Source organism: Cottoperca gobio, chromosome 13 (genome assembly GCF_900634415.1).
Source record: "Cottoperca gobio chromosome 13, fCotGob3.1, whole genome shotgun sequence".
Classification (NCBI taxonomy): domain Eukaryota; kingdom Metazoa; phylum Chordata; class Actinopteri; order Perciformes; family Bovichtidae; genus Cottoperca; species Cottoperca gobio.
Genome location: NC_041367.1, coordinates 16,943,243 through 16,967,240, shown reverse-complemented (window position 1 = coordinate 16,967,240; position 23,998 = coordinate 16,943,243). Strand labels below are relative to the sequence as shown.

Below are 23,998 nucleotides of genomic sequence, written 5' to 3'. Positions count from 1 at the left end.
TCGCAACGCTGCGTTCAGGGACACATGGGAGGCATTTAGTGCACACACACTTAGATAAACAGATGTTTTGTGAATGTTTCCTTGCAGGTATCAGTTAAACCACTAGGGGGAGCCTTGAAGAGCTTTCACTCGACACTCAATTCTTCATAATGTAATACAGTATAATGTGCTTCTGTATATGTTTCCTCAAAATTAAAGGTAGATTTACTTTTCAAACAAGTCAAAGTAGTTATGAATTACACACATTTAGACAGAACCACAGACAATTGGAAGCTGCTCTCTTTATTTAATGAAAAAGACACAATCATTTTCTGTCTGCCAGACACTTGGTGGTTTTGGATTATTCTCCAGATGGTGACAGTCTTGTTGAAAAAGTGTCTCTCAGTCTCAATTACAGATGCAGTGGTGTGGGTCTGTCTATTGTTTATGCAAGGAATTCTAACACCTTTGCTATCTTTTTCAATATTTGACTATTCCACCACTTGATTTAACACTTGATTTATGAATTTGATTCTCAGAAGTATTGAAAGATAGATATGTTTACTTTGGGAGAGTTATACGTTTTAAATGGTTCTTAGATGAGTGCTTCAAAACGGCTCACTCTATGAGAGCTAAATGTGGTAGCACACATAAATATTAAATCCAGGACTTACACGTGAGGGTACTGCTATGGTGAACCCACTGCCTTGCGATTCCTACATCATTTTAATTAGAGATGAACAGCCATAGCAGAGACTCCCCGTCTGAGGTAGTATTCTGCGGCTCGTGGCTTTGATGTTTCTTTAGCAAAGGAGAGCTTTCTGGTATGCCTGTGGCCTGTGTACAAGGTGTTGACTTATTAGGTGAATGAAGAAGTGTAGGAAAATGTTATATGCAGTGTGTATTGTATGTGCTGTGGTTGGGAACAGAGCCCATAAAACATATGGGAAAGTATTTAAGGCATATACATATTTTTCTTAAACCAACTTACTGTGTGTTTCGACACAGAAATAATACACCTTTCTTAGTTTCTGCTGTTGTAAGGTTTTGATATTGCTCAGCTTTTCCTCTCTGTGTCTCTCCAGGTTTAAAAAGAAGAAGCCAAAATGAAGACCGCTGCCAAGGGTTTTGGGAAGTCTGCAATGGACCCTTCGCACCGTGAGGGTTGGTGGAACAGAAAGATACTGCTAATGGTGTATGTTGCTTTGGAGCTTGTTACAGTCCATTCCCCCGTGGTCCTGGGGACCCTTGAGCTACAGCTAGATGAGGAACAGCCAGCAGGCACAATTGTAGGTGACATCAGTGCAGGACTTCCTCCTGGCATCACAGCATCCCTGTACTTTATCTCAGACCATGAGGGCACAGGTGTGGGTAGTGATTTGGACATAGATGAGAGCACGGGCATTATTAAAACCGCCAAAGTTCTGGACAGGGAACTGAGGGATAGATACAACTTCATTGCAGTCACCATGACAGGTGTGACCGTGGAGGTGACCATAAATGTGAATGATATTAATGACCACGCACCGAAGTTCCCGAGAAAACGGGCCACGTTTAAAATCCCCGAGCAGACAGCCATCGGCACCAGGTTTCCTCTTGAGCCAGCCGTCGATGCTGATCAAGGCCAACTTACAACACAGGGTTACATTATCAAGGACGGAAATGTTGGCCAGGCATTCACCTTGGAGACAAGGAGGGGAAGCAATGAGATTCTCTATCTGGACTTGGTGGTCAATGCCATTTTAGACACAGAGAAAAGATCCACCTATACCCTATCTCTAGAGGCCTTTGATGGTGGTTTCCCCAAAACAACTGATCAGATGACATTAGATATTACTGTACAAGACATAAATGACAACGCTCCCGTTTTCAACCAGAGCCGCTACCATGCCATTATATCAGAGAACCTTCAACCAGGAAGCAACATCCTGCAGGTGTTTGCCACAGACGCTGATGAAGGAGACAATGGGATGGTGCTGTATGAAATCAACAGGAGACAAAGCGACCCGGACCGCTACTTTGTAATTGACTCTCGCACCGGTGTCATCACGCTCAACAAGCCGCTGGACTTCGAGATGAGGAGAGTCCACGAGCTGGTAGTCCAGGCGCAAGACAACGCAACCCAGCCAGAGGTGACCAATGCTTTCGTCACCATCCACGTCAGAGACTACAACGACAACCAGCCCACCATGACCATCATCTTTCTGAGTGAGGATGGATCTCCTAGAATCTCAGAGGGTGCACTGCCAGGCCAGTATGTAGCCAGGATCTCAGTAACTGACCCAGACTATGGAGAGTACGCCAATGTCAATGTGTCACTAGAGGGAGGAGATGGAAAGTTTGCCCTGACCACTAAGGATAGCATCATCTATCTGATCTGTGTGGACAAGATTCTGGACCGGGAGGAGAGAGACACCTACGAGCTAAGGGTGATGGCAACAGACTCAGGCACTCCTCCTCTCAGGGCTGAGTCCTCCTTTATCATCCAGGTGATTGACATCAATGACAACCCTCCTTTGTTTGACCAACCAGTCTACAGGCAGGTGATCCCTGAAGTGGTGTTTCCAGGGAGCTTTGTGCTACAGGTGACAGCTAGAGACAAAGACCAGGGGCCCAATGGGGACATTAACTATCGCATCCTGCGAGACCAAGATGCTTACGCCAACTGGTTCAGTATAGACTCTGTTACAGGGATTATCACCACTCTCTCCCAGCTGGATTATGAAAAGAACCCCAATCCCAGTATAACTGTGGTGGCCTCAGATGGAGGGAAACCATCCCTGTCTTCCACTGCTGTGGTAAACATTGTGCTTCAGGATATAAATGACAATGAGCCAGTTTTTGAGAGAAACTTCTACAATGTGTCCGTCAAGGAGAACACAGCTCCAGGGACCTGCATTCTCGAGGTAGGACATTTTCTTGCTGATTTATTTCATTAAAAGTTTGTGAATTTGTAATACGCACTCCCACACTCACGCTGAGCTCATGTATAAATCTGAACTCAACAAATGGGAATTTATTAGGTAAATAGAAGACAATTTTGTCAGACTTTGCTGATTTCCTTCTATTCCTCTATGAAAAGTTATCTTTTAATGGTAAAGCTGTTAAAATTGGGCTGCCTTAGTGAGGATTTACCTGCAGTTTTAGGCCAAGATGATCTCCTCTTTGGCTGTCCTCCCTTTCACCTCTCAAAAGGTTTCCAGGGTAACCAAGGCAGTGTAAAGTTCTCTGTCAGCCCAGGCACAAAGGGGTTTTTCACATAAGCACAGGCAGAGACAAATTCAGGGCTTTATCCAAAGAAATAGATGTCACTTCACTCTCAAAAGGCACCTTAATTAGGCTAGTTGAGCGTGAGAAAATATAGCTATAGACGACAAGATGATTTAAAGTTCAGACAAATTACAGCGCCCCCAGTGACTGCAGTCCTCTTTCATTAAAACATTGATTTCTCAATTTGTTTTTGGTCGTATTAAAAAGACAGCACTTGCAAAAAGACAGCTAATCAGTGATTTAAATCATTCAAGTCATTCTTCAAGTCAGAAAGCTTCTTCTTTTCTTTTTACTAGTGTATACTTTCATACAAATTATTTTTCACAAGTGTCTTTAGTGTATTGCATGGATCAAGGAGTTGGATACAGAGTGCAGTCCAGACAGAGGGCCTAGCGGACGGGATCTTGGCCCAGGCTTTGGCCTTGGGAGTGGGAGGGGTGAAGGGAGACGCAGGCCTTACCGTGACTCCTGGCTTGAATGCAAAAATAGAAGCTACGAGGGCTTCTTGTGGGAGGTCCCCTAATTATAAATCACAGGAACCACAAGGATTAGGAGAAAGAGGAACATACTGAAATTGATTATGGAATTTGGAAACCAAACCAAAGCATAATTAAAAAATGTATGTTTTGGAGAACTGGAGAAAGCTGACGATCACTCTTTCCAATGTGGGTTGAAGTTTATGTTCTATGAGAGTATCTGAAAACCCATATTATAATTTTTTCAAACTAGAGATGGTCAGATTTTTGTCTTTCCTCTGTATTTCCTCCAAAAGAACCACTACCTGCTCTTAAACAACTCTCAGATGTTTGATCAGTGACCTCACAGGGTCCAAGTATGAAGTAGTTCTTTAAAGCCACTGCTCTTTGGCATCTTTTGGGCCTGCCTGGATGCTGCAGAAGTGTGTTTGGCGCGCCATGTGAGAACAGACTGCTCTTACTCGGGGTGCCAGCTCTACATCCAAACATCTCAGCAAGACATCTGACTGCCTTTTAGATTTTCTTCCTCTACAGGTCACCAGCACAGCAGTTCATGATTATTCTAATGAAGTACTGTGCCTGTGATATTTTGTCACTTTCTGCTATACATCATTTGGTTTATGGATGAATTTAAAATGAGATGTGTGTGGTGGGAGGGGTAAAATAACTAAAAATACTGATTTAAGCCTATTAGCAGCAATCAGTCTTGTAATTCAATATGCAAGATCTACTGCAAAGAAAATAGGTCATCTTTGAAAGAGGAAATCAAATACGACATGGAAAAACAACATTTTAAAAACCACAAACTGCATTATTGAATATGTTTCATCGGCCATTACTAATTTTATTATTAAAAATTATTAGTTTTCACACGGTGTCCAATTTACACGTTTTCTGGATGGTGTAGAAGTCAAATATATCATATAATATAATAGGAACAACAATAAAAAAATAGATTACTATACTTTTTACATACATCTATTTGATTCTTTTATATGGCGAATTATATTCTTTTGCACCATTTTATATCACAGTGGATTGCAAGCATGCATTTACTCAAGAGGTACTGTTACACTGTACCGGTGTGTGCTTTATTACTGTAGTCTTCTCAGAATAATAAGGTCCAGACTTAATATCTCCATATTCAGTAAAGCAAAGTCTTGTTGTCTTGGCTTTGAGAGTTATTTACCATTCTACACTTTCCTATGTGTTATTTCCCTTATGATATCATGAAGCGTTCCAGTTGGTTATGTCAGAATATTGCATTGGGGAATAATTTACACCTCGTATCAATGTGGTTTTTGGTTTATTCTGCTAAGAATTGTCCCTCTGTCTGTTTCGGGGGGTCGTTCTGGCTCCAGTAGAAAGGCGAGAGGGGGTCTCCAGGCAGCGGAGGGGGAAATGAGTCCTGACAAGTGCTGGCATGAGTGGCGGAGGTGACATGAGCAGGGGGGCTTCCTCGTCTGTCTGTTGGTCTGTCCCTCTCCAAATTCTTATCTGATCTCACTTCATTTCTCATTAGCTGGGTGTGAGGATAGGCCAGACCTAATTTTTAAACCGGCCTCCCCCATGTTCATGACAGAATGGGTCGCTTGTCATCGCTTCAGCCCCCTTGGCAACATGAGACGAACCGTGATTGCTGCGAGTGAAGGAGCAAACATTTTGGCATTTTTCTTTCTTGAACCTGTAAAAACAAACTATTGCATCTATCAGTTTCTTTGCCGGCCAAATTGCTTCCTGTCTCAGTGATGTCTTGGCAACTTTTTGACTAAACACATCACTTCCCCTGAAAAAACATTGGTGATATTGTGTAGGATTGTTATGTTTTGGCTAGGATTTCTTGTGCGCAACAATACTGAGCCTGTTAGTTTTTAGTTTAGATAACTACATATGCAGAGGCAATAAGCAGCGTATACTACTGTGCCACTAAAACACATTCATTATTTCACTGAAAGGCACTTGAAAGAGATACGTCAGTACACTCTGAATCACTTCTCCGGTCCTGCCAACATAAAAGCAACCAGTCTATGGGGAAAAGGGAAATCTCATAAATGTCCTGCAGAGAAAGTTTGAGGGATTGAAAGAACATACTTTCCACAGTCTTTTTATACTAAAGTGACCACCTACTGTTGACCACCACCAGGCAGGTGCTAACAAAACTGATTCAGATACCTTGACCCATGGTGTCCATTAACTGTATTACCTGACGAAATAATGTGTTATGTGGCGTAATAATTTCTCTAATTCAGAAATGTTCATAATGCTCTCTGCAGTACAGTCAGGATAAAGATCTGGCGTCTGTTTGATTGTAGGAGTAGCTTTTGTTGTATCTTCCTCAGTGAAAAGCCTGCACATCCTTTCATTTCACAATCTCTGCCTGTTATTCTTTTGTGTGTTCAAGAATACCTACTTTCCATTCCCTGTATACAAAAAACAACTCTCTGACAGTAAATTGATTAAGATGACTGGTGCAAATGTCATGTTAGATTTGAAGCAGAAACAAGTTTGTTGATCTGGTTTATTTAAATACAAAGAATTCACAGAGCATAACCTCTCAATGTTGTAGCTGCAAGTCTTACATGTTGACCACATTTTCTAGCAGTTCTCAGTGTAGAGCTTAAAAATAGCTCAATTTCACTTTTACCCAAACTAACATTTTGCAAAACCACCATGTAAATTGCAATGATTTGGTGACTGAATGGGACACCTGACTGCTCTACTCACGCTCTGCATTGCTATCTTTTCTTTTTGAATGAAGTTTGATAACTTACCAAATAAAGCTTTTCCACAGGATCCAAATATGACATGGTATTTTGGTACACAAACCATGTCATCAATTCTCCCCAGACATTTTTCTGTGGATGGTTTGTGTCAAACAAAATGTTCACTTGTCTGTTTTAATACCAGACTGGCCTTTCTCCCCCTGAGATTGGTTTAGCTTGAGGCGAGCTGCTTTTGGTCCCTCTGTGTCTTTTTCCTCCTGCTAACTACCAAGCTTCGCTGTGGCTCTGTGGTATAACAGTATTTTCAGGGAATGGTAAAATTGCAGGAAACTAAATGTGCTACTTAATGTGTTTGCAAATGTAATACTTCCTTGAACACTTACTCCTGGTGCTAGCGGGGGCACTGAAGCAAACATAAACACTGATGTACATCTGGATAGAGTGTGGGTGTTCAGGTCAAAGTTGCTGTGCTTGAGACAGCTGAGCGCATTTTATTGTGCTCAGACGTCCATCAGCAAATCCACCGCTTCTGTCTTTCCACCAGCACAGGAAGAGGTGAAAGTTGTGGTAAAACATTTAAAGTTATATGGTTGAATACAGAAGCTGGGTGGAAATACTGATCATTAGTCGAAAACCAAAGTTGTGGGTGTTTGAACGCCCAAACTGTGAAACAGAACAGAAAGACCACTATAGTGCAAATACTGTGTTTGTTATATTTAGTTTTTCTTAGAAAGTGACTGAATTCTGCACATCCAAAGTGATGTCTTAAATTGCGAAATTGTCCAACCAATACTAAAACCCAAAGCGTTTCAATTGATATGATATCGAATAGAGAAAAGCAGCAAATCCTCACATTTCAGAAGCAGAAACCTGGGAATGTTTGGCACGTGTTCGATAAATGCCTTACGGGTGTATCATTTATCAAAATGTACTGCAGAATGGCTAATTTAATTGTTTCAGCAGTGGTGTGTCTGATAGCAGTTTGCTTTGGAATAGTAATGAGTTTCCTTGAATTATTATCCAAATAGCTTATGTTTTAGAAGGATGTTGTCCCTGCTCTTTAGAAATATATTAGATTATATGTCATTTGTTGGTAGCTGTCCGTTATGTGGGCGCTGAGTTGAAAAGCAAGTGTCTACAAGCCTTCAGGGTGACTGTAAAGGGTCAGTAAAGGCTGTGAGGTAGCCACGCGAACTGTGAGAGACAAAGTCTGCTGGACGGGTTTCTGCCCACATCTGGCAAGGAAGGAAGATGGGCTTATATGGGTTTCTCAGGGGACAAGACATTTCATTTGCACAGTCTGCCAGAATGTCTGCTGCAGGTGAGGCAGACCTCGCAGCACTTCTTCTAACAGTCTATGAAAGGGTGTGAGTATAGTGAAAGGAGAGAGAGAGAAAGAAAACAAATGAGAGTCTCCATTGGGACAGTCAGCCTCTGGCAGCTGTGACAAAGCTCCGACTCAGCAGCTGGATCCAGCTGTTGACCGCTCCTCTGACTCTGAGGGGTGGGATCTGCTTCACTCTTCCTGTCTTTTGGTCTCCGTTTGTCTCTCTTTACTCTTTCTCCTTGTCCATCCAGACTTCTTATCTCTCACTACTTCCTTTTCCCACACTGCTGTGTCCCCTCTGTGATCCAATTACACATCTCCACTTCCCCCTTTTTCCCTCCGGAGTGGATTGGAGCAGGTGAGCGCAGCACATCTGCCTGTCTTGAGACGCTCAGGCCTCCCTAGAGTGATGCGGACACACTGCCTTGTGGGTCCCAGTCAGACCAGGCCCAGGCTTATCCAATTTGATGATGCATGAAATAAAAGGGTGTAAATTACCAACAGAGTGAAGTCAGACTGCAGGTGTGTGTGCCTTCATAGTCACATTGTCGCAGTGTTGCGTTCAGGCTCAAGAGGAGAACTTTTGCTTGACCTTTGTAAATAGAGACAATTATTCACTTTGCCTCCCTCCTCCTTTGAGATGACTGAATGGGAAGGGGGGGGGAGTGGACTGAGTGGCTGGCTGTGATGAGAGCTGCCAGGCCTTCTGTTCTCACAGCCCGTGGTCCCCCTGCACATGTGCGAGGCAGTTGGCACTGCTAAACAAGCTGGGCAACAGGAAGCATCATCTGCTCGTGATATTCCTTCTGTTCCAAAGCAAATCTGTGCTAAATCATCCATCCAGTCCCCTGCTGTCCATCAGAAGCCACCAGACTGGATAGTAGACACTGAGTGACAGCTCAGTAACCAGGAAACTAGTACCCAAACAAACTGCAACAAATAATTATATTGGTGTGATGATGAAGTGCAGGTATTGTAATGGTAGATGGTCACCAGCATGATGTATTTTACATTCATAACAAAACTGCCTCTTCCTAGAAAAGCATGCACTATATATACACAGCCCTAAAATATCTTAACCACTGAGCAAATTGTCTCCATATCCAGAACTTGACTGTTAAAAAGAATGCATCGCTTTAGCCTGCCAGCAACCTCAGCCCCCCCTTCTGCTCCAGCCTTGCTGCTGAAGCGTTGACTGCCAGTCGAAATAACGATCGAGAAGAATGTAACTGAGACCAACAAGCTCATGGAGAGAGCATTGTGTGGAGCACTCTCAATTAGATCAATGTTGGTTTACGACCAGGTCTCATTAGGGCTGTTGAAGGTGGCTAAGTATAGGGATAGTCAATGTTCCAGCTACCTATGTGAGAAATAGGTGTTAGGGAGTCGTGTTTCAGGAAAGAGGTGGTAAAACAGGGGTAAACATGCACAATACAAACAAGGCCAAAGGAAAAGATTCCGAAGCCAAGGCTATCTCTCTGTGTGGTCAGGAAAATGTGGGACCTACACTGACACTGTTAGAGCAGGATGTTTTGCAGATGCTTGTTAACAGAGATGACGCTATAGCGCTCAGCACCTAGGTGGACCAATAATGCTTGCTGGGTATTGAATGTGAACAGGCACCGTGTATGAAAAAGGCTTGCTTCAGATGACTTATTCTCTGATCAAACAGTTTTTAGATTGCAATTATTATTTTGACAATTTTAGCCAGCATTTTATTCAGCCAAAGTTGTATAGTTGCTTGTTTTAAGACTGATTGCTACTTTTGTACGATTGGTACTTTCTTACATGAAAAAAAGTTTCTCTTAAAAAACATAGTTATAGTCCTCAAAGTAAGGCACTAGTATTTAGATATTAGCGATTTTCATAATTGATCAATTATTCAAAAAAGTGCATTTTCTGACTCTGTTCGAGTGTCATTTTTTTCAACCCTTGTAAGACAGAGAAAAAGATGGCAAGAAGAAGCAAGCATCGAACCACCGAGAGAAGGAGGCTTGTGGGAAAAGATGCTCCACTTTTACATTGCGGTTACCCAGCGTTGTCTGTCTTGGCTTCAGACAGAGAGGCACCCTGGTCTGCTCCAACCAGACTCCCAGTCTGTGTGTACTGATGCTCCATGGTGGTCCACCCTCACACTGTTGGTTGCATATCTCATCTAGCAGAAACACCCATCTTGTTCTCAGGACATCTGTTATGCCTTATCTATTCTAAGGTAATACATTTACCCAGAAGATTTGTTGTAATAAGGAGACAATTGCTTAGCTTAACGCTGCCTTCCTCGGAGTGCTAGGAGGTGATTTAAAGATGTAGCGAGGGAACTAATTATCACAGGGTTGCTCACCTCATCAGTGAGGCAAATTTGGTCTTGTGCTGCAGAGTTTATGTTAAACGTGGTGTGCTGCTTCTTTTAACCAGCGTGTTGAAAGGCCAAATCTTTGTTTAGATTGTTGTGTGTAGCCTGGTGCTGCCAGTAGCCCGGAGGCAGCGTGAGGAGCAGTGGGACTCTCTGCTGTAATTAGGCTGAGATGGTATGCAGGAGTGCAGGAGTCAGGATGTGTGATGTGGTATCAGAAGGGGCGAACAAAAAGCCAGGGACTGGGGTGTGTGTACTGTATATGCGTGCCTTGGTGTAGACTGGGTTTTAGGGTAGAAGAAATTCTCTAATCAGTGCCCTGGGTTTCTCCCAGATTGCTTCACAAATGCGTCTTGTGAGATCCAAAGCATCATGACAGGCGATCCAGAAGTAGTTAAATATATCAAGCACATTTGATTTTGGCTGCCCATGACCAAACTAAAATGTTGCTAGAGGCACATGCAGTCAATCTGATCTAATCGGGGCAGAGAAATATTGAGTTGCAGCACCTTGGAATGTGAAATGAGAAGTTTTGACCTTTCATTTTTGTGTTTTTACTGTGAGTGATCTCTGCTCTCGGTACAGAGGCTCTCTTTCAGCCAAGGCTGATCACCCTCTTAGGATGTATGAAAAAATACTTCATGCTAAGTACCCAAAAAAAGTGCGTATTGTCTGCAGCAGCCTCTGCAAAATCAAATCGCTACTCAAATTGATGCAGACAAGGAGCCGGTCAGTGCTGGGATAATGGAGAAACAAGTTGTTGATGCTTTCAACAAGCCAATTCATCATCGCCAGGGCTGAAAGCATCCAGACATCTGGTTTCAGAAGCCATCAAACCTGGCTGTGTCTTTATATCCCTGGAAATGATGCATCATATATTCTATCACATCCCCGATGCAACTACAAAAGCATCGACTCCCAGTTGTATTTCCGTCATGTGCTACCGAATATTGTGTCATCTCCTCTGGATCCATCTGCCTTTTCTCTTTTACAACCAAGTTACTATTGTTTTGAGTCAAGGTTTTTGAGTGGCTTTAGTACAACTTTTCACACTTGATAATGCTCCCATGAACATATATTTAATTTGTTTCCACTAGTAATGTTTTGGAGTGTCAGAAGAAGAGCTTGATGCCTAATATGTCATTGCTGTCATGGGAGAATTATGTAGTTTGCGGACAACATTTTTTTTTTTTCCTGTCCAGCACCTCGTATTTATTGTCCGGATGTGCGTGCTTTTATAAATACTTTTTCTAAATACGACTTAACTCTCATGTGGTGGCCGGTGATTCTTGCATGTAATGTCACTGCAGAGGTTTGTGGGGGTGTGCAGATGTGAATTATCTTGGTTTGCAGATCTGTGTGCAGATCTTTGGTTTGATGCCTGGAGAGATCTAAAGAGTCACCTGCTGCCAATGTTTTACTATCAACAACTTATTGCTTACAGGACCTGATTAGCCCAGACAGCGGATACAGTGATTAATGTAGCAATTTGCCTTTTGTACGTGAAGTCACGGCATGCTGGAATAACACTAGCTCATTCAAAGATCTGCCTTGGATTTGGTAGTTTGTCTTTTTAACTCTTTAGTAATTGAGGAAAAGTCAACGAATATCTGTTTGATTGTTTTGTTTCAGTCCTGCTTTCTAGTACTCTGACAGTCTTCTACTGCTGAATTACTGAAGACAGAATTACATAAAGTCACATTTCCTCTTACTTTTGCCAGTTCATCAATACACAGTGAATACAGGAAAGTTTCATCATCACAAGTATGACAAAAGCTTTGATTAAAAATAAATGCTACTTTCAAGCGAGGGGAAGCCATTGAGTGATGTCTAAAGTTTTAACAACATCTGAAAAGTCTTCCGTGAGTTGGACGTGTGGTCTCCAAAGCAAACTGAATGTTTGACAGTTAAGATGAAGAGTATGTTACTTACTGTGCTGCAGGGTAGATGCATAAATGCTCATTTCAATGGTCATGATAATGTAAAAGCGGTTATAGTATATATATATACGATTTCAAAGTGTGCATTATGATTCCAGCAGAGCTGTCCTGAATATCATGTTTTTGGGCTTCAGTGAGGAATATTCAAAGGTGTTCAAGACTTCGACGGGTGCCTTCGCCTACTCACACACACCTCGCCTACACACACACACACACACACCTCTACACACAACAAACAGCGCTTTCCTTCTGAGAATAATTAATAACTTATGTCAACAATCGTGTTCATGCTGTATGATGAATAATGTGCGAATACTTTTCCTTTTTTCATGGACTATTTGGGATTCATACATTATTATTATTATTATTACTACGTACATATATAATAATTGAAATATAACAAACAAAAAAACAAAGCATTCGAATATTGATTACCATGGCAACGGTCGAAGCTTTGAAGCCCTAGATTCTGGTGCATCCCTAAAAGGTGACCCTCAGCGCTGTGAGCATCCTGTAATGCTCATCGTACTTCTCTCTGCTGCATTAGAAATGTCACTCATCTGTTTGCCTGAAAGATATTCAAATGTCAGACAGGAAATCTGACTTTAAACATCCTAACTCTATCCATATGCAAGCACAAAGCGTTTCATTTATGCCACTGTGTGTAATTTGAGGGTTGAAGCTTTAGTTTGAGAAGTTAAATGCACTGTCACAGAACTCTGCCAGTCGCCTTTTTAGTGAACAATAATGTACTGAGATATCAAGACCATGCCGGGGAAAGATGAGAAAATAATTTGGCTCCTTTTCTGCCGCTAAATCTCAGCCAGTTTCATTCAGCGCTCTTCCCTGTCACCATTCCTGTCATTGCTGCCAATGCAACATTATTTATTTATGGGCCTTCCTTTCCATGTTTTTTACCACAAGCATATTAATTCTACACCCTGATAGGATTAGTTGCATCTATGCCATTTGTATTCTCTTATTACCGTGGAGTCATCTTTGAGCTATCGTTCCCCTCAATATAGCTTTAACTGCACTGAAGTCATCTGCTCATGTAACCTTTCTACCATAACAAGAGGCAATTATTTGTCCTTTATTAACAAACCCCATTTCAGAATGTAGAGTCAGTGGAAGTTGTTTTTACTCTGCTTGTGTATTTCTGAAAGGAGGGCTTTCTTTGGGAGCCTCTCTCCCTCCTGCAGTTCTGTATGACTTGTAAACAGGCTGTTTAAGTGTGAAGTCACCCTATGCCCTGTTGCTTCCGCTCTTTATTCATCACACTAGGACACATACACATAGAAGTATGGTGAATGTTATCGCTAAAGAGCCGGGGGAAGTGCACCACTGCTGTTATGGGACTGGGCCAGGCAAACGTTATTATGCAGGCGAGATAGAAAAGAGAATTTCTTTTATTGTTTATTTTTTTTACACCAGTTTAAAATGTAGTTTATGATTTCATAAATTAGCATTTTGTGCGAGTGTCAGTAAAGAGAAAAATAAGCTATGATAATGCTGAACTAAAAAAACTAAGTGGAAAAAGGGAGAGTACTCTTTTGAAGAGAGTAAATCAAGAAAGTGGAAAATGATTGAAACAAATGGGGAATGTGGAAGGAGGAAGATTGAGAAAGAAAGCAGATGCTGAGAGGGAAAAGGAGACGCTTTACCTCATGCAGTGTGTGTGTGTGTGTGTGTGTGTGTGAAAGAGGCGTGTAGATGAGGCTCAAGTAGTGGTTTGTTACCATGGCAATATTGGGAAACGAGGGGGGGTAAAAACAAAAGCCATCTATTTCAGGGGCGAATCATCATCCCAAGTGTTTTTTCGTTGTAATTGCAGTGGTGTATTTCCGTGCTAGGACAGTCCGACTCTAAATGAATCAGCAGCTGGTACAAACACAGTTGTTAAGGTACCGGGCTGTTAAGAGTTAAACTGTCCTTTTTCCAGAGTTCATTGCAGTTTCTTTTTGGACTGTTTTTGGACTGTCTCTGTCGCTGTCTCGGCTATCTCACGACATTATCAACACATTCTAGAGGTCTGGGGAACATGTAGCAGGGTCTCAGAATGTTTGTTTGGAGATAGAAACATCATGATCTCTTGGCTAGAGAAGGTACATTTATCCTGGTGTATAAACACAGAGTATAAACTGAGCTATCAGATGAATCTATATTGTATATCAACTGAGGTTTTCATTTGGAGGGGGAATCAGGGGGGTAGCAGAGGACTATATGTTTATTCAACATGTTCGCCCTCCTCAACCCCCCTACCCTCGCATGTTGTCAGTGGCTGGGCCTCTGCATCTGTCATGGTGGACAGACACGGGGGAGAGGCCTTCTCTCTCCCAAACTTCAGCTTTGCTCGCACTTCTTTGTCCATTCTTTTTGTCTCGCTGCAGGGACTTCCCTTCACCCTGTCCCTCTCAGCTCTCCTGCGTTCTGATAGCAGATCGAGGGCATCCTAATGAAGTGCCAGCATGATTAGATTCATTTTGCCCTTCATTTTTCCACTAGGGAGCGAAAAGCTATCAGTCTAAAAAACACATCCCTTCAGAAACAAATTTATCCCACACCTACATCCCCCTGTTGCCTGGAGCTGCCAGACTGTTGTTAACGTGCAACCTTTATCTCCCCCAGTTTAGCCTTTTAAAGAAACAAATACAAATCTATTATCTCAGACCAGACAAAGCCTTTGTGGGCACTGGAGAAAACAATGTAAACACCCAAGGAGAGTTTTCATTGGAATAAAAAAATAAATATAGAACAAATACACAACATAAGGTGGCATTAAAGAGGAGCGTTGCTTTCTGACTGGTGGAAAGACTTTAGTTTCACAATATATGCTGGTGTTGGGTCTGGTTACTGACAGGAAATCTTCGCTGCATGACAGGAAGTGGTAAATTAAAACGCATTAGGGAAAATCCAAAATGTTTTCAGTTCTAAAAGCACAATCCAGCAAGCTCCAATTATTCTGCAACCTGTTAAACACCTCCAGGAAGTGGCTTGAGTCTAAGGACGGCACCTTTTACTGATGTAAAACTCTTGAATTTAAGTTATAAAGTAACAAGTAATGATATATATATATATATCTGGGTATTTGGAGGAGGCAAAATGCAAAGTTTCCGAGCAGCTTCAAGATTCTTCCCCTCTAGAAGCCGAAGTAACTACATCATATCTGTGTGATGCATTTAAAAATAACTGTAAAATATAAAGAAAAGTATGTTTTGTAAGGGGATGAGAGAGATGAGTTGTGCAGCAGTTTGCGTGCCAGTGTGTTCTTTTCCCAGTCTGGGAAGGTGGAACAAAGCTGTAGGATTTGGCCAGTGTTAGTGCAGTATGAGAAGGTTGCATCAAGACGAGGCCAAAGCACACAAGCTGAAAAGATTTTTTGGCGTAGACATGCAAGAGACAATGCTTCAATCACTGCAGATCCATAGAGACTGGTGGGATCTTAAAGCAATCCATGACTTCATTAACCTAAATCTTCAGTGTGTGTGCATATGAATGAGTTGAAATCATGAAATTGGCCTGCTAATGATATTATATGACAAGTCAAGTACTTAAAGATGGAAGCTTACTGAAGGAAATTATGTTACGTCGATGAGTCTAAATTCAGTGTGCCGTCTGTAGATGTTGCCATGTCTCCTAGTGGCCAGTAAGGACAGATATACTAACTTAAGTACGAACAAGTGAGCAAAGCAGTGGAACAACTCAGCTGTAGTGGCTGTTTTTATTCAAGTTGTGGAAGATTTGAGCCAATGGGGGGATTCCTGCAGGATTTTACACTGTTCGCTTCCTGGTTTGGCTATGGGCTCTGCCTGAAGGGAAATGAGGAATGATGGTCTTTAGATCACAGGCCATCATTATGGGAATAAGTATATGAGGAAAGAAGTTCTTACAAAAACTGTCCCAGTGGATATTTTGTGTAGCTGTGGCAAGTGCTACAGAGTTGGCGTTGCAACTTCTAGGCCTTTGTAGTCCATTTTAACCACTTAGGTCATTTGTTATTTTCTAGAGAGCCTCCTCTCATCTGTTGAAGCAGCGCTACCATTTCGAGCACTCGTGCTTTGTTGAAATCATCACTTTTTATAAATACTCAGCTGATTTATTATAAACCATACTGAAGTGGGTCAGTCTTTTCCTCAAAGCGAGTGGATAATGTCTAATAAACTCTTCTATGTGTTTGCTGAATGGAGCAATTTAAATGACCTTACCAATATTGTTTCACGTTTTAGCTTCTTAACTACACTTTGTGCACTATTTTCTAATTCATGCTATATGGTTTCAGATGTTTGAATATACTTTTAACATCATTCCAGGCAGCCAGTGGTTTCTGTAAATGTAAAGTTTTAATGTATTTCTTTCTCATGTTCCAGGAAGCCAGTGGTTTTCATTGATGTCTGTACAGTATGGAAATCAATAAGTGGATTCTTGAAACGTGTTTGAGTTGTGTAATCCATTACAGTTAAATCAAGTCACACTGTTGCATAATGATGACTTTATATGCAGATAGGATTGAACACTTTGCACAGCAGCACAATTTCACTTACTTCCAAGGAACATGGAGATGGGAAAAGTCTGAAGAGGTAAAACTCCAGTAGTAGTAGTAGTAGTAGCAGTAGTAGTAGTAGTAGTAGACAGAATACCATCGGATGACCCTGATGAACGCCACAAGCCGAAACGCGTTGGTCGAACAATAAAGATCTGTATACTACAAGTGTTGTTGGAGTTAAACCTCTTCAGACTTGATTAATTACACAATTCAAACACTTTTCACGAGTCTTATTACTTTTCCGAAATAAATGGAAACCAGGCACATGGAAAAAAAAACACATTCAAACTTTAGATTTACAGAACCAGGTGTGATGTCAAGTACATGTGACCTATGAGTAAATGGGCAGAAACATACAAAACTTGGATTTTCAAAGGGGCCACTGGATGAAGGCTTCATTTTTGTTAAGTCTTCTTGTCCTTGGGGACAAAGCCTTCCTTCTCTCTTTGAGATTGGTAGCGTATGAATCACTCCTTGGGATTTTGTAAAGGTTGAGTTTTTCTCTTCAAGAGCTCTCCTAACTAGCAAACAACTATGGTAGTTATGATATGACCTCTCCTTTGCTGGTGCAGCTCTTAATACTTTGCCTTCTGTGAAGTTCATTACTGGTTTACAGTATTTAATAAGCCTCATTAATTCGATCCCAGTGGTACTCACTCCACTCAGGATTTGGTGTGGTCTCCCTGAGGCTTGGGTGGTATGGTGGAAGAGATTAACGGTGTGACGTCAGAGTGCTGACTGGAAATAGGGCCATGATATGCTCACATAACTGTGTTCTCGCTGGACAGTAGGATAGTTTCCAATCCCTGCTTAAGCCGAGGAATCTTCAGATGTGGGTACTGAAGGAAGCTAGAAATGAACACCGTGGCAGTGGTGTGCTCTGTGGATGAGAGGGAGGAAATTGCTTGCTCATACAGCACCAAACTAATTCACGGTTTTCAAATCCTTTCCAGGCTCACCAAAGAAGACGTTATTATGTAACTCACTACCTTTTTTGTTTTCTATTTCTTAGCTCATTAGATATAGAAAAACAAAGAACAGAGGGGAAACAGTGTTTTTCTAAAGCCGCGTGTCAGACTAGATTGATGGATCAACCATTTCCCGATATTCATGCTATTCTGCAAAGTAAATTATTCAAATGAATTCAACTGAGCCAGAACAGCTCATAGAATACTTTGTGTGAAACTCTTTTTTTGAGATACAGAGCTCATTTAGCTATGGTTGTTAGCGGAGTGATGGGTGATGCTGAGAGGAAAGCAGATTGGTTCTAAATAAATCAAATAATTCCTTTATCTCTTGCCAAGGACCTTCGCCTTTTATTTAAACAATTTGCCTCAAGTGCTAAAGAAATATAAACAGTTTTAGACCTTTCGTGTTTTTGACCTTGGTTATCGTGATACTGCCTCCATCTTCACCCTCATACTACTTACACAACATACTGTAGATACTGTTTGTTCCAATCTAGAGTTCTGGTAACCTGCCCTAATTAAGGTTTTATTTACAAGTACATCAGTATCCTTGTTGCAATGTTTCTTTTAACTCAGAGTGCTAATGTGAGCGAGGGTCTCTTTAGAAGACCAGTCTAGACCCTTTTCACTCTGTGAGCTTGCTGTTGCCAGGCTGTTCGAAAATGCCGGAGGAGTTGCCACAATGTGCTTGTATAGAATGGCTTATGGCACAAACACGGCACTGTCTGTGTCTGTAGGGACTGTTGATGTGGGACAGCTGCTTTATGATGGTAAACTTGTTTCCTGAAAGCTGAGGACCCCCTGCTAACTCGCCAGCACAACCACATTGTACGTGAATTGACTCAACATGTTGGATTAGCTGGTTAAATACAGTGATCCTTTCCCTCAAATGTACAATCCTGACATTTAGGGCATTAGAATACCAACAAAGACTGTTCAATCTTTCTCAGGGCTTTCTTTTCTTGTTTATTCTTGGCCCAGTGTGAGTAAGATAGCAACCTGCATGTTAATTATGCTTCTCAGTGCGACTCTATGGAAGAGGTTACATATCGGGATTAAATCAAAGTTTGAAGGAGACAAACATAAGAAAGTGGACAGTTTTTTGATTTACAATGGCTCTGTTGTAGATACAGATACATAGCTTTTGTGCATAAGGGTCAAAGCACTTTGAGTATATACACTGAATGGATATTGCCAAACCATTGACAGGAACTCTTGCCATCTTGGCAAAGTGTCTGCGTAAAATAAATACAGCAAGAAAGAAATGGGGTAAAAAAGAAAGTGAATATTGGGATCCAAACCAGAAACCGAGCCATGTAGGTTTTTCATTTTCCTCTGTCATGCATGCAAGCTGAAACACATCTCAACACCATGGAAGAAGAAGACAGCGGTAAAGAGATAGACAGAGAAGGCAAAAGTGGAGAGTTGACAAAAAAAAGAGCAATAGAGGTCTGAGTAGGGGAGAAGAAAAAAAGAAAACGAGAAAATGGAATAAAAATAGGCTCATGATGGAGCTGGTGTCTCGATGAGGCAGCCCACTAACCTCAGAGGCGCCACACTCCCTAGCTTATTCCAGCCCAGTGAAAAGGAGGGGCCACACCACAGATCTTTCTGACTGCCAAGGCTCCAGCGCCAGGCCGACTCTCGCTCTCTCTGTCTGGTCGTGGAGGGGCCAGGCATCTTTGAAAGGCGCTGCTCCCCTCTCTGGATGACGGGGCAACCCCTCACGCTTCAGAGCAATGAGCTCCCAGCCAGGTGTCACATCAGACCTGCTTTTTTTCTATGTGTGCAACTTCTATGATGGTTCTGTTGGTTTAGCAAAGTTTCTCACTCAGTGTGGGAGCTGGTTGCTACTGAGTCAGAAGCCTGACATTTGAACTGCCCTGGTAATATCACTGCATGCTGTGGGGTAGGTGACATCAATCACTGCAAGTTGGGGGCCGACGGAGCAGACATGAACCTGGCAGGAGGTCACTGACCTGAGAGTGAAATTCCACAGGTTTACCATCACTTCCTGTCATCCGGTACGTTGCAGTGGGATGGCTGCTGGAGATGAGAATTTAGTAGACAATTCGAAATTGTAGGTGATGCACCTGACAATGACATTTGAAAAATGTAATCATAAGCAAGACATGATCTATATGATTTGTAATCGTGATGATATCATCGTTGTACAGGTTATCAGATGTCTCAGCGAGGCAGCAAGGGTTGGCCCGTAGAGTCATAGTACGTAATCTGTCATCTGGTGAGATATTGACAGACAAAGAGGGGAAGAGAACTAGACAGCTCAACGTGTTTGCTCATCTGGAGGCTATTCACAGGAAAAATATTTTCATAACTGTTTGAAATGTTACATATTAAGCAGATTAAGGGGACTGTACACAAAGTTTTTCCCTCAATTGAAAGAAAAATAAACATCTGGATCGCATCAGTTGTGTGTTATAGAGAGTTTTGTGCTTCTTTAGATTTGTCACTTCAGTCAAAGAAGTGTAAATAACATATGAACGAATAGATAAGGTCCTTCTTTGTTGTTTTCATCTTCCCCTCGTAAAGCAAGTACACACAGTATAATAAGATATTCAAGACCTATACTTTTCAAAACCACAGAGGTTTGAAAATCTCTGAATGGTTACATTTCTCAGTTATTCTATATCAGGATGTTTTTAAGTCGAGTCTTCCTTTTGTTACCGAACATTACAGTCTGACTTCATTGGCATTGAATCTCCTACTCACTTCCTTTCACTACAGAACATATGTTGATGTGAAGCACAGAAGTGAAATACATATTATTATCTTTGAACTGTCTTTGAAAGGGCAGGTTTACACCTTCTTTTTTTGTTGAGATTTTTCTTCTCAAGTGTGTTAATGATTCACACAGATGGCCATACTCCGTACAGTTATACATTGTGTCTGTGTTTAGGGGAGCCTGAATTTCTTTTTTGCTGAAAAATTACCATAGTTCAAAAATACTTTTCTCAAAAGGGTTGAATAGATGAAAATAGTGGTTACATGTGTTTTGTTTATGAAGGAGATATGAGTAAAAAAACAACAAAACAACATGTGCAAACCATCCCATGAAGATGATTAATCAAAACAAGTGAATGCACAAATTCCAGTATCACACTTGCTTCTCCAACTCTGTTTCTGTCTTTTTTGCCATGACAAAAATATCTTTGCACTTTGGTGAATATTTTTCTTTGTATCCAATATACCTCGCAAGAATATCTTTCAATCCCAGAAGATCATAGTAAGTAGTAAGAACCCACAAGTCAAGTTATGTAAAATGCTTTTTCATCGCGCTACAAATTTATCCAACAACCGACAGTGCTGAAAACCATTTTTGAAAAAAAGCTTATAGTTCCTTTTTTCAATTGTCTTTGAAAATGGTTAACCTCAAAATACCTTCAATACCACAAAACATGTTGCTTTGGGCAAACAAGGAGAATACCTTTATTAAATATTCAGTGTTTTTTATCACTGTAAAAATGATCAGACCATTTGGAGCAAATTATGTTTAATTTCTGTCCATGTCACACCGGTGTTTTTTATTTAGTGCGGCCTGTGATAACACTCCAGGGAGAGTTCGTATAGAGTTATAGCTTTATTCAAAACCGCCCCGTTTGCACTCCAAGACCTTTTCATCTGGTTGCAATCTCCCCGTGAGCAGTTTCAGCCACCAAAAGCCCAATCCATCAGCCACTGTCATTTGCCGCAATGAAATGTGAAAAGGAGTGTAAACGCAGAGCGGCATAATGTCCTTTTAAAATGGAAAATACCCGTTTAAACTTCATTTGTGCATAATTGCTTTTGGGAAGAACAGTAAAATAAGGAAATCAATTCAAATTTCCCCTTATTTACTTCAAGATGAACACATATTTTCTCCTTAAACTCGCTGCTTGCTCATTACTCTAAAGATAACAGTGGGATTATGGTTAAATGTGCTTATTTCATTCACACACGACAGATTGGTTTTAATTGGTTCTTATTTCATGTTTTACGCGACTGTCACCACAGTGTGTTTGGGTTTGATGTAGAAAATGAGCAGCAGATTGCACAAAGCCCAAAACAAACAGGGAAAATAGGTGCTGTGTGCATGCAATGTAAGTGATTGTTGCCAGATTATACGCACCATATGTATTCCTTTAAGAGAGTAGACCGTGTTTCCTTTTTTTATGAATTCCTCCCAAAGTAATCACATAGTGCAGCCATATTTACCTACGCCAGCTAACTTGTTCCATGCTTTTCAATTCAAATTGTCTTGATAGCAGCACAGCAGGTCAAAGAAGGACAGGACAGCCTTCAGCTATCTCCCACAGATAAAACAAATCATATCCGCTCAACTTTGAGGAGTAAGACCTGGGATAAAACGTAATATTTACTGTCTGTCTAAACAGATGAAAAGCAGCCTTAGAGCATGCAGCCTCCTAACTCCTGCCCCGAGCATTGAGTATGTGGTCAAAGCTGCAGTGCGTGCCCTCATAAAGGTCAAAGGATGCAGGATGTCTGCCCCTACTAGACAGAGAAAAGGAAATGAGAGGTGTCTAAATAAAGCCAGTTAGAATGAGTCAGACGAAAGGTTTCTTGAACTATTCACTTGTGGCTTAAGATGTGATGAAGTTACACCATGAAAAGGATAATATATGGATAGAGAGAGGGAGGGAGAGAGAGAGAGCGAGGGAGAGGGAGGGAGAGAGAGAGCGAGAGAGAGAGGGAGAGAGAGAACGAGAGAGGGAGAGAGAGAGGGAGAGAGAGAAAGGGAGAGGGAGAGATCTAGAGGGAGAGAGAGGTAGAGAGAGGGGATGAGGGATGGGAGAGTATCTCAGATAGATAGAGCTGGGATCATTATTCTCGATATCGAGATACTAGCAGTATGTGAGTATCCCTAGAAAGGCAGTTCTATTTAGATTAAATACTCTAGTAGAGATAGGTATCTATATTCATGGCTATTCGGAATACGCTCAAATTTACTATCGATATCTCTCTCTCTCTCTCTTTCTCTTCTCTTTAATCTCTCATAGAGAGAGAGAGAGAGGGAGAGAGGAAGAGACAACACGAGGGAAAGGGGAAAGTGACAGAGAGGGAGAGAGGGAGAGGGAGAGAGAGGGAGAGAAAGGGAGAGAGGGAGAGAGGAAGAGACAACAAGAGGGAAAGGGGAAAGTGACAGAGAGGGAGAGAGAGAGAGAGAGGAGGGAGAGGGAGAGAGAGGGAGAGGGGAGAGAGAGAGAGAGAGAGAGAGAGAGAGAGGAGAGAGAGAGGGAGAGAGGGAGAGGAGGGGAGGAGAGAGAGAGGGAGAGCGAGAGAGAGAGAGAGGGAGAGAGGAAGAGACAACAAGAGGGAAAGGGGAACGTGACAGAGAGGGAGAGAGAGAGAGAGGAGGATGGAGGGTGAGGGAAGAAGAAGTGGAGAGAGGGAGAGAGATACGAGAGAGGGGAGGAGGAGAGCGGAGGAGGAAGGAGAAGGAGGGGGAGAGAGAGAGAGAGAGAGGAGAAGGATGGGAGAGAGGAATGAGAGAGAGGCTCTCTTCTCTCTATCTCTCTCCGCGAGAGAGAGAGAGAGAGAGAGCGGAGAGAGAGAGAGAGAGAGAGACAATCTCGCAAATCACAGCTGTCGGAAACACAAGCTGACTCACAGTTTTCAACATTATTGAATGTCTCCTGTGGAGAAAGGAGGGCATCAGGGTTAAAGTGTCCCTCAAGTTGCGCCACAATGTGAGACTACGCTGAAGCAAAACAGACTTATTGTAGAGTTTCTTTTGTATGCTGATCGTTTGTTATTTTCCCCCAGTCTACTGCATTGTAATATTTCAGATAACTAATTTTAATGGATTCTTTCAGAGGATGTCAGCAAACTAAAGGCACGATTCAGGTTAAAACCTCCAGCTGTATTCCTGATCAGGAATATACAGTATAATACAATACATATCATCATCATATCAGCCTTTAACTGCTTAGTGAAAATGATTAATTTCTGTGTGATGACTTTTAAGGCAGATGTTTCTGTTTTTTTGTTTCTGTTTCAACAGAAACGTCTACATTTGCACAGAAAACTTTAAGAAGAAAAGGTTAAGAACCCGACCAGCATGAAATAGAGTGACCTTTTTGGTCGTCTTTGTTTTCTCATTTACATAACTGTGAGTGGTTTTACCAGGCTGAAGTGAGGCCCAGCAAGTAGCCAGCAGTAAACAGCTGCTTCTAATCTTTCTCTACAAGCATGTGTGTTATGGCTCCACTCTGATTGGGTATCACATAACAGCCTTGTATCTCCTGAGCCCTTTGAGACTGGGCTCTGGGCACTTTAAAGAATAGCTCATGGTAGAATACATTTTAAATGCATATCTGTCTGTGTTATTCATTGGTTTGTTAAGTGAACTAAAGACTGCATAACTGAAAAGGAATTTAATTGAGAGCATTTAATTTAAA

At 41.7% G+C, this 23,998-nt stretch overlaps 1 protein-coding gene across 1 annotated transcript in view; it reads left to right on the top strand.

Moving 5' to 3' along the window:
• Nucleotides 1-1,085: 1,085 nt before the first annotated feature.
• Nucleotides 1,086-23,998, top strand: part of LOC115018229 (protocadherin-16-like) — a 72,393-nt gene continuing 49,480 nt past the window's right edge. Inside the window, exon 1 of the mRNA XM_029447137.1 lies at nt 1,086-2,885. Coding sequence (XP_029302997.1) covers nt 1,086-2,885 — 1,800 coding nt within the window. The remainder of the gene's footprint in view (nt 2,886-23,998) is intronic.